Source organism: Aulonocara sp. 'chitande type north' Nkhata Bay, linkage group LG4 (genome assembly GCF_057382095.1).
Source record: "Aulonocara sp. 'chitande type north' Nkhata Bay isolate Kocher_YH1m ecotype deep benthic linkage group LG4, A_spYH_male_GT1.1, whole genome shotgun sequence".
NCBI classification, from domain to species: Eukaryota; Metazoa; Chordata; class Actinopteri; order Cichliformes; family Cichlidae; genus Aulonocara; species Aulonocara sp. 'chitande type north' Nkhata Bay.
In genome coordinates this window covers 33,204,324-33,214,911 of record NC_141347.1, presented here as the reverse complement: position 1 = coordinate 33,214,911, position 10,588 = coordinate 33,204,324, and the positions used below count along the sequence as shown (strand labels likewise).

Here is a 10,588-nt window from a genome sequence, read left to right as displayed (position 1 = left end):
TGGCACGGTGGTTAGCACTGTTGCCACACAGCAAGAAGGTCCTGAGTTCAATTCCACCATCAGCCCGGGGTATTTCTGCATGGAGTTTGCATGTTCTCACTGCGTTTTCTTTCACTACAGTAGTTTTTTTTTTTTTTTTTAATCTCCACTGACTATGAAGTTTTGGAAGCATACTACTAGTGCAACTAAATACAAATCGGAGTAAAGAGGACCTATAGTATAGTATAATAGAGGAGCAATAATATAAGCTTGAGTAACTTTCCCTCAAAAAAAACAAATACAGCTCAAGTAATAAATACTTTATTTTCACATTAGAATTAAAAACGCAGTCATCTGCAGGGTACTATATCTCTTCTACAAGAGGTAAGTTGTGTGTGACCGACGTGTATCTTCCATTAACAGCATTATGTACAGCAATGAAAAACTGCCCAAGAAGTATTGTTTAGTTCACAAAAAACAAAAGCAAAACAAAAATTGTTGTGTTGTTGATCATCGGCCACCGCCATTGCCTGCTCCACCGCCAGCTCCTGCTCCCGACTGATCCTGAGCGCCAGACATCATCAAGAAGAGAACGAGAGGCACAATGTACATCCACTGGAAGAGAAGAAGAAAAGGGCAACTAAATACTGCAATATTTTTGGTTTCAACATACAAATCAACTGTGATCATCTAGCATCAGTGGCTCCTGATTGGTCATCCCAGATTAGCTTCAGTTCATTTTCACAACAGAAGAGAAGAAAAGGCATAAGTGGGTGACAGGGCCATAGAGTGACGATCTCAGGGGTCAAACACCAAACACATGCTAAATATAGCCAGAATAATAATTTCAGATATACTGGTGGTTTATCCTGTAGACTCCCAATAATACATACTGGTGGATGCCAGTGGTATCCCTAAGCCTCCTAGTAGATACCCCTATGCTATGAATTTCAAAATTCTATGTCGCCTTGTTCTGAGTTATCACATTCACAAACTTGGGTGTCGATGTCGCCTGCCAGCCCAGCGTAGTGATGACAATACACAATCAGCCTTTTACAGCTGATGAGTAAAAACAAATTTGATCTCTGTAATTCATGTTTTTGGCATTTTCACCTTTCCTCCCAATCACACATGTATGAGAGAAACGCAGGTGGAATGTTAAAAATGCAAGTAGTCGAGATAGGGAAAGAAAATTACTTTAAATACCTGGGCCAACCCAAATGACAGACAGTGCACGAGAGAAATGCAGAATGGATAACAGCAAGAGTGAAAAAGAAGGTTTTAAGACCTGCTATGATGTACAGTTTGGAGACAATTACACTGACAAAAAGACAGAAGGTGGAGCTGGAAGTGTTCAGATTTTCATTGGAAGTGACAAGCACAAACAAGATTAGAAAAGAGTATAGGAGGGACAAAGTCAGAGAGGCAAGGCTGAGATGGTTTGAGCATGTGCAGAAGAGAAACACTGGATATTGAAGATAGAGGAAAATAGGAAGATCTCAGAGGAGGCTGACGGATGTAGTCAAGGAGGAAATGCAGGGGGTTGGTGCTAAAGATCCACTGTGGCAACCCCAAAAGGGAGCACCATTGCAAGTATTTGGCATTGGACCTGAAGAGACCATGAAAAGACAGAAGGACAGAATGAGTGGACACAGAAAGGAGACGGGGTTTCATTTAGTCACGCTGTCTAAAGGTTAAATACAAACTGAAGAAGGGGACAAGTAAGGAAACTGTACTTCAGTGGGACTCAGCTCTGCTCTCTGCCTCCCCCTGCTGGGGGCTGTGCCGAATTGGTGACCATGAGGAAGATTGCACCACCCAGAATCAAATACCACTGGAACACAGTACAGCATCAGTTCAACACAGATCAGTGAACACAGCAAGAAACACACAGAACAGCAAAACAAGACAGATTTAACAGCGCTCAGGCAAACTAAGACAGGATACAGGGCGGGATTCTGCCTGGAAAAACAGCTCGAAGCTAAGAAAGTCTGAAGACACACAAAACCTTACCACTGGGTTTAAGGGATTACTTTTTATGTTCTTATGCACTTTGTGGGAAAACTAATATTAGACGACTAGCAACACATGGATTCGTGAAACTGGGACCTCTAGCAAGCGACCAGCTGCCTGGAGCAGTTTTTGGTATGAAAACAAATCAGATGAAAAACAAGTCTGCATACTCATATGCCTCATAAAGATAAACACTATCTGTTCCAGAATTAAGGGTTTGATTACACTGTCCATCTACATTTGACCACCAAGTCCAGTTCTTTTTACTAGTGTCTTTAACAGAGTTGCATTGCAAAGAAGAAGGAAAGGAGGAGGACTCGCATCGCTGCTTTCAGCGGAGTAAGAGAAACAAACTGAAAAGTGTACCTGTGCCTAAAAGGTACTGACAAATAACTTTTTCCCCCGTAGTTTGACACAAACTGCAGGTAGAAAAGAGCCTTTCAACAGGACAACAGGAACCATTTTGACTTTTTGGGAGATATTTTCACTTTTCTGCCATAAATCCTGGCAAATGAAATAGAAGCAAAAGTGCAGTACAGCACTGATGTCTCCAGTGTATATTAAAACATACTAGACATATTTGAAAAGATGTGATGCGCCTGAGAACAGAAAATACGAGCTTAACAGTCATTTTCATTTATTTATTACCTGTACATCTTTAGGCCCTTCTAGCCTATCAGCAGTTTTCTGTGTAAGTACTTACATATTTAGCGATGAAAGATTTCTGTTCTTGTGGGTTCTTCCCTTTCTTCTCAGATTCCTGTTCCATCCGTTCAAGGAAGAAAGCCGTCTCAGGTCTGGAAGAAAGGTGACAATTAGTGTTGTGAAAGGTATAGAGGGACTTGTGCCACCCAGGACAACTGACATAGAGCTGCTAAGCCAAGGCAAAAGCTAAACCAAAGGATGTGGAAAAAACCTGCAGGAGGCCTTGACTTATGCAGAGACAACCACAAGTAGAGATTGAAACAATGTCAGATTGTAAAGAAGCTGTAAAGGAGAAAAGGACAAAATCACAGGTAAAAGCAGTGTGACTGACCCAGGTGCATTCACTGGAGCCATTATGCTGAGAGTGGTGTTGAAAATCTCAAGGTCGACCTCATCCTCGACCTCAGTGCCCCTGCAGGCCCCAGGTAACGTCACTATGGAGACACCGATGAGGTACCCGGAGACGTCAGTGTGGAGCGCGATCACATCGCTCAGATGGGACTCAACCATGGCACACTGAGGATCACAGGAGAATGTTAAAACAATATATAACAGCTTATTGCTTAGAAATATTTACAATTTACACTAATTACACACCGTTTGAGAAGCTTTAGGTCAAAACTAGCATTGATCAAATATTTGCATCTCAATATTATTAAAGTGTGAATGTGTTTTTGTTTCTTAATTTCTATTGACAGGATCACAAAGTAACTCATGATATTATACTATCATAATACCTTTCCACTGATAGAGGGACTCTACTTCATACATTCATATATGATACATCACATAATCTGTGTATAAATGTTTACATGTTAAAAAGAACCACGCCTTTCCTGTCTAAGAGTGAGAGCAGCGCACCAGCCCAGATGAACATGTGGCAATTATAAAAGAGGCTACTTCAATGGAATGCAAATAGTAGTTGGGCTACAAGAAGTCAGACCTCCAACATGTGCAATACTTTGCAAAATGTAAAAAAATAGCTAAAGATGGAAACAATAAACTTGTCTAATGAAAACTTACAAGGCTAAGTTTTAAGTAGTTTTGTTATACTTAAAACACTAACCAGGTGACTTTTGTGCTTGCTGTGCCATTACTGTACGTAGTATTATATTGCTGCTGCTGACAACTTCAAACTTGGAATTAGGTAGTCTATCATCATTGCTCATTGTACACGAACATGAAAAATCCATTTATTTTGTTTGCACTAATAAATGCTGCCCGCTGCAATCATCAATAAAACGTCATTGTCAAATATCATTACACATATTCCTTGAAATACGGTGATATAACTTTGAGGCTACTTCGCCCACTCCTTGTGTCGGTTCATCTTATTTTATTTCAATTCTTTTCTTTCAACGGCCGACCTCCTGCTGTGAGAAATTTGTTCTTTAACACAAGTAAGTTAACTTCCATTAACTTTACTGCCTTTGATAAGGCCACTATGACGAGTTTATCAAGTCAAATTGGTCGAGGAACTCACATTAGAATATGTATAACATATAACTGTATAAATATTCTGTTCTATCCTTTGTGGAAAAACATAACATTTCTAAACCAACTGTATTTTTTCCAGCATAGAAGAGCAAAAAAAGCAACAACTAGACTGTAAATTATTTGGGGGAAAACACATCAGATTAACCACATCATAAAAAAACCTCATTCAGAGCCAAAATGTTTGCTCAAAGCTGCTCTTTCATAGCTGGAAGAAAATGTTTAATATAATTTTGTATTAACAAAAAAGTTTCTATATTTTGTGGTGAGCCGGTCTAGAGTAATTTTCATGATTCGTGAGTAAAGCAAAATTTTGCCTCACAATAATCATGTGAATTAATTTGCTTTAAACACCCATGAACATTTGCCGATAACAGCCAAAAGAACGAGGAGAAATAGGAGCTGGAATCAAGTTACAGTAATATATTTTAAGAACCTATCATTACATCCTATGATTTTACTCACTTTTCTCCAAGTCATTACCTTTTTCCTGTCTCCATCTAAAAGCTAAGTTTAACCATGCAGTGAAAACTACCCTCAAAAGCCGTCAATAAACATGTGCTCAATTTTACAGGAGGTGTTGTTTTTTAATCTTATCTGTAATTTCTGGAGAATTTGAGGGAAATACACACAGCTCTGACGAATGCTGTGAGGTAGCCTTCCATCTGCCGCTCTGTCTGTCTGTCAGCCTGCAGGAAAACACGAGGCACTCTGATCCTGTATAGACCGTCTACTGCAGCCACTTCCTGTGGGGATAGCCAAGTTAAAAACAAGTAATTTAGAAACGCATGTTCATACAGAAACATTATAAGGAGGATACATTAACACATCCTGAACTGATACTATGGTTAATGTAGTATAAATCTAGGAAAGTTCACCTATTGTTTTACTTGGCTAAACATCCAAACACATCCTACACCAGTGGAACAAGTGAGTGATGTTACCCACGTTGGTACCAACATTTTGGGTGACTTTCAGTCACAGGTAATTCTACAGATGAGGAGGTGGTGGCTCAAGAAGAAGGTTGTCTACTTATATGAAGACTGCTTATTTGATTTACAGCTCTTCAGGAAAAATGCTGAACCCCAAATTACCTCGATTCATATGTGATTAAGTGACAGGTAAAAAATGTCTGAAGCTAACAGAATGCATGAGTGAGCGTGAGAATAGGTGACTGCAGTGTGCACTGCAAGTACCGACAAGTACTTGTCCCCCCCCCCGGCACCCAAAAAACCCCCCCAAAAACCCCCAACTAAATATTTATTTGAAACAGGGGAAATCTCTCCATCACTGGGCCATCTTGGAAATGTGTAGAAAACATCACTAAATCAATGGTTAACATGGTTCACCTTCAATTTGGTCCTGTCCTCATCTGACAGCGGGTTCTGACTTAGTGAGACACCCGGCTCTCTTCCAGGCTTTAACAGCAGAGCTCCACGCACTTGAAACTTTGCTACATCATCTGGAAAAATAAATAAATAAATAAATGAATAAATTACAAATGATAACAAACCGTTCCCTGCTTGGAGACTTGTAAAAATCTGGGTAAAAAAAAAAGAACCAACACATTGTACCTCTACATAGTTCATAGTTAACCATAAAATGAAGGTAGAAGTCTGTCATCAAAGCAGAGTGTTTTATTATTGTTAAATGAAGGAATAAACTGTAACTGCCTGTTTTCTTTTTTTATTTGATTGACAGCATGTTTTGATTTTGCATTTTGAGAGTATAATAAATACTGAATTTGCCCATCCAAATGCTATGATTTCAAAGGGTGTTTAATTCTGGGCTGTGAAATGACTTTTAACTGCTTGTATTGTTATAGCTGACTTTATCCCAGCTGCACGCATTATTGAGAATAATTTAATTTTAAACAGACAGAAATGTCGTAGAAAGCCTTCCGAGAAGAATGGAAACTGTTATAGCTGCTAACGGGGGAACCAACTCCTTATTAATGCCAATGGATTTAGAATGGATGTCATTAAAGCTCCTGTAGGTGTGAAGTGTAGGCGTTCATAGGTTGTTATAAACGCAAAAAAACAATTCTGAAAAATATGTACATTTGTAGCAAATCAGGTACATTCATTAATAAATGCAAAAACATATTAAACAGACATTTTTAAATGGAGTCTGGCGTTTACCATGACAATTTTCTTGTTGCGTTAAGCTTAGTTAGCTTACCAACATAATCAATGTCGTATCATACAATGTTACAGTAAGAAAAGAATTAAATATGTTTCTCACCAACTTCAAATGAGTGTTCAAGAGGCACAGAGAAACCACTGAACTCAGTCTCCAAGGCATCACCAACCTGAGAATGAACATGAAATCCACTGTTAGCCTTTCAGTCGGTCATACACAGCTAATGCTAAATAGCTAACAGGTACAGCATCCACTTCACTGCATTTAAATTGATGTCGTCTATGTTATAACACTTCACACTTACCCTTCTTCCGTTATTACAACATGCGAAATGTAAACATACGAAGAAAACAGTGGAAACAACAGCAACCTTAGATTGTACCACACGAGCCATTTTGGCAGAAACAGACACCGGAAGAACGCCTCAAGTGGCATAACACATTAACTTCCGGCGATTTTCATAACAAAAGCTCCTTTTCTTTTCTTTTCTTTTCTTTTTCAAAAAGTAATTACGATTTCAAACAAAGGGTTAACAAACAACATAAAATGTAATCAAATGCAAGTGTTTTTTTTTCTTTTTTCTTTAAGCTGTTAGACAGCTTAATTACTTACCATCAATTAATCATTATCAAGTAATCCTACGTTGTCTGCATCATTCCTAATAATGATTGGAGACCTTCATGTGCTCTATATGTAGGTAACGTCATTGCTTGCACACACACACACACACACACACACACACACACACACACACACACACACACACACACACACACACACACACACACACACACACCTGTTGACAGAATGCTTCTAATAATCTGTCTGTATTTCTGGTGATACCTTGTAATGTCAGCAATAATGAATTCCTCTTACCACATAAACGAGTTTTAATTTCTATTTCGTGCTGTAAACATTTTAAATTAGTATTTCTTTATATTTTGTCATGTGCAATGAGAGATGGAAAATTTACTTTAGAGATGAGCCAACAACCCCCAAAAATCTTTTCTATTTAAATTAAGATATTAATTTAATGTCAGAGTATACTTCTGACATTATTTAGGGTATAATTAGTATTGGAATAACAATTTTATATACGTTTAATATCTGTCACAATATGCCAAACATGCCAATTTACTCTCCTTTGCATTCTAAAACAGAAATACTGAAACAAACATGATAGAGATCTCTTGTGAGTGAGATTAACATGTACTGACACATCCAACGCCAGCAGAGGCTGCTAACAGATCATAAAACACTGCCTCGACCTTCTTCTCACCCCCATTACTTCCACAGAAGTGCCCCGAAAAGTGCAATTTTTATCAGCTGAATAATAAATATTTAAGGGGTAATTCATGTGTTACATCTTTTAGTCAGCATTTCATGCTCTACCTCAGCCAGAGTTTTATTTAGGTAAATGCCCTGCTTAGGGGTAAGTCTTTGATGAAACAAATAAAGCTCTTTAGATCCGCTCCTGCACTAATCTAAAGAGCTAGATCAGGGTTTTACATCAAGTCATAACTGGCAGCAGTTCACATCTGGCACTGGAATGTGTCTCAAGTGACCTCTTATCATCAGATTTCTTTTCCCTGCTAGACTTTTTTTCCTTTTTTTAATCTTTGCAAAACTGTGACTACTGCAATTAGAACTCACCAAAAAAACTGGTAATGAGGATTGCAGTGGCTATTTGAAGACTTAAGTCTGGCTCCAGTACCTTCTCAATATTATTAAAGTTGGTAGTATGTACTTTGCCCAGTGCCAGGTATGGGCACTCAAACCCTCTGATGCAGGGGTTTGAGTGCCTGACAATTCAGTTACAGTGTTTCTGTTTAGCGGTGTTTCTCTCATTTCAAATTATTTCCCTTGTGCTCCTGCTAAATTAAAAGAAACCAAATACAGAGAGGGGGCTACATGAATACTTAAAATATGCATATATTGACTTTCTTTTTTTCGGTGGAGGAATGCACACTTCTTTCCCCAGAATGAAGTATTCAATCCTAGGGTTTTCATGGTGGTGTTTGGACATCTACATTTAGAGCTGCTTGCGTATGATAAGATTTAGAAGTATTTTAATCATTTATTTAGATTTAATTTTGAATGGGACTTTTATGAAGGGCTCAGCTTTCTGTGAGTGCTCTATAAACTCAGAGGTCCTGCCTCAGTTTGTTAGCACATAGCAGTGTTCCTTCAGCTCAATAGGCTCAGTGAGTAAAGGCTGCAAAATGTGGCACCTCCAAGTCAGAATTTATGGATCGTTGCTGCTCTTTTCTGTGCCTGTGAGCACTGGATTCTGGCTCCAGCTGCTAATTTAACTAGGCTTGAAGGTGCTGAAATGCTGTTGGACAATCCAAGGGTTAGGTACAAGAAGCACTGTAGCTGTGACTTGACTGATTAGAGGTACCCGCCAAATATAAAAGTATCAAACCAGAGAGAAGAGAAAACAGCTGCACGTTTCTGCCAAATGTGATTGATGCGATTTATTTCTCAATGCTTATTCTTGGCTGAAGAGTTCTGCTGACATGCAATAAACCCTCTGTGGATACAAGTGAAAGGCATCAATCATTTTAAACTTCACATTTCAGCATCAAAGTGCTGAAAAGGAGTTTTGAATTCATCATTAATCCATTAAAGTTTGGAATACCAAGAAGTCAAGGTTACTTTTGGACATCCAACTTATCTTAACTTATTTATTTATTCATATAACTCTTTGAAACAGAACTCTTTTTTTTGTTTAAAAAAAGCCTATTCCTTTATTATTCCAGACATTTATAAGAGTTACAATTAAGCTGAAACGAAGAAATAATGTGCAAAAATGGCTAAATAATTACTACATTTACAAAATTGATATTTTCCTGCTGTCCCAAAACAGTTGTGTGGATCTCCTTAAAAGTTCGCTCGAAACCTGCTTTAATTTACACACAAATTCCTTCCACATCTTATATGCCAACATTAATATATTAATATATTGTATGAACTGTATTTATGATGTATTCAAACCAGTTATTTGATCATAAATTATAGATGTGCACATACTGCTATTACATTTCTGTTGATGGAAACGATCTGTCTCTCTGGGCTTCGTCTTCAGCTTAAAGGAGCCAGAGCTCAGTATGGAACATATGGTGACTGTGGCATGTGATTCCCCCCCGGCTTTGCCTTTGAAACCATGCAGCCCTATACAGTATCCCCCCCCCCCTTCCCCCCCAGTGGGAGAGCCCATTACTCTCTGTCACAGCCCTAAACAACGGTGTCACCTTACTATTCTTAGTCAAATATGAAAGCATGTATATTTATGTGAAATGACAACAGGACTTTCACTTTGAAGGAAGACACTGTCATGTCCTGTCTGCCTGCGGGCTGTTAAAAATGGAGCAGGGTGACAAATGAGAGAGGAAGCGAACAAGATGTGAGGAAAAAGAAAAAAACATCCAAAGTTGTAAATATGTTACCACAGTTTCACTAAAGAAAACATTTTCTTCCAAGCCTCAGCAGTGTAGTCTTTGTGAATAAATTTTTCATACTGCAGTGTTTACAACTGATCAGACAAATCAGATAATTATAGAAATTAAAATTGAATTGTTTTCAGTTTTTTACCGCCGTGCTAAGAATCCCTCTTTCCTCTGTTTACTGAGTGTGGCTGCGCTAGACAATTTTTTAGAGGCTGTCAAGCTGATCCTACATCGGGGTGGTGCAGCGCAGGTATGACTTCCATGTAGAGTTACACCACGAGGATCATGTGAGATTTTCCTTTATGCTGGTTCTGCCTGAGGCTCTTTGTTCTAAGAGGAAGTTTTTCGTTCCCACTGTTGCCAAGTGTTTCTCATAGAGAGCCAACTGATTGTTGGGGTTTTCATTCTAATATTCCAGAACTGAATTTTATGCAACCATCCATCCATCCCATGGCTACATAGCAAATTAAACATATTACAGCAATCTACAGCAGTCTAAAACTTATGAGCACTGCTCTATCTACACTGAAAAAAGGCCATGTTGGATTTACTTAATTCAATAATGGACATTGGTTGCACACAAATGTTTTGCTTTGGCAGAAACTTAAACAACTGAGTTAAATCAACACAACTTTTTCATATTCAATAAACCTGTGCAATTTGTGTTCAATAAACGTGATTGAAACATGTTTAGATGAAGTAAGTTGAGCTCTTGGAATGTTTGAATCCTTCACAATTTTGTCATTTTGTTTCAACACTATTCAATAACTTTGTCACGGAGGAGCAGGGAGGACTCGGCGCAGACT

At 38.4% G+C, this 10,588-nt stretch overlaps 1 protein-coding gene across 3 annotated transcripts; it reads right to left on the bottom strand.

Moving 5' to 3' along the window:
- Positions 1-284: 284 nt before the first annotated feature.
- emc10 (ER membrane protein complex subunit 10) lies at positions 285-6,779 on the bottom strand. 3 transcript variants are annotated; one of them, XM_086290027.1, is made up of 8 exons: positions 6,638-6,779; positions 6,436-6,502; positions 5,541-5,653; positions 4,824-4,937; positions 3,029-3,213; positions 2,696-2,789; positions 1,716-1,813; positions 285-594 (listed from the first exon to the last, which is right to left on the bottom strand). In XM_086290027.1, the coding sequence occupies exons 1-7, from the start codon at positions 6,725-6,727 to the stop codon at positions 1,727-1,729; spliced, it is 750 nt and encodes a 249-aa protein (XP_086146153.1). In that variant the 5' UTR covers positions 6,728-6,779; the 3' UTR covers positions 285-594; positions 1,716-1,726. The 3 variants fall into 3 exon arrangements, with proteins under 3 accessions (XP_086146153.1, XP_086146152.1, XP_086146154.1); XM_086290028.1 differs by lacking the exon at positions 285-594 and adding an exon at positions 601-1,588; XM_086290026.1 differs by lacking the exon at positions 1,716-1,813.
- Between the last annotated feature and the right edge of the window lie 3,809 nt (positions 6,780-10,588).

What these genes read in the sequence shown, in the direction of transcription:
- emc10 (XM_086290026.1), bottom strand. Translation starts at nt 6,727, where the DNA reads ATGGCTCGTGTGGTACAATCTAAGGTTGCTGTTGTTTCCACTGTTTTC. An exon ending in TCACAGCATTCGTCAGAGCT is followed by an intron (nt 3,214 to 4,823) that starts GTGTGTATTTCC and finishes TGTGATCCTCAG; the next exon opens with TGTGCCATGGTTGAGTCCCA. An exon ending in GCTCCAGTGAATGCACCTGG is followed by an intron (nt 2,790 to 3,028) that starts GTCAGTCACACT and finishes CCTTTCTTCCAG; the next exon opens with ACCTGAGACGGCTTTCTTCC.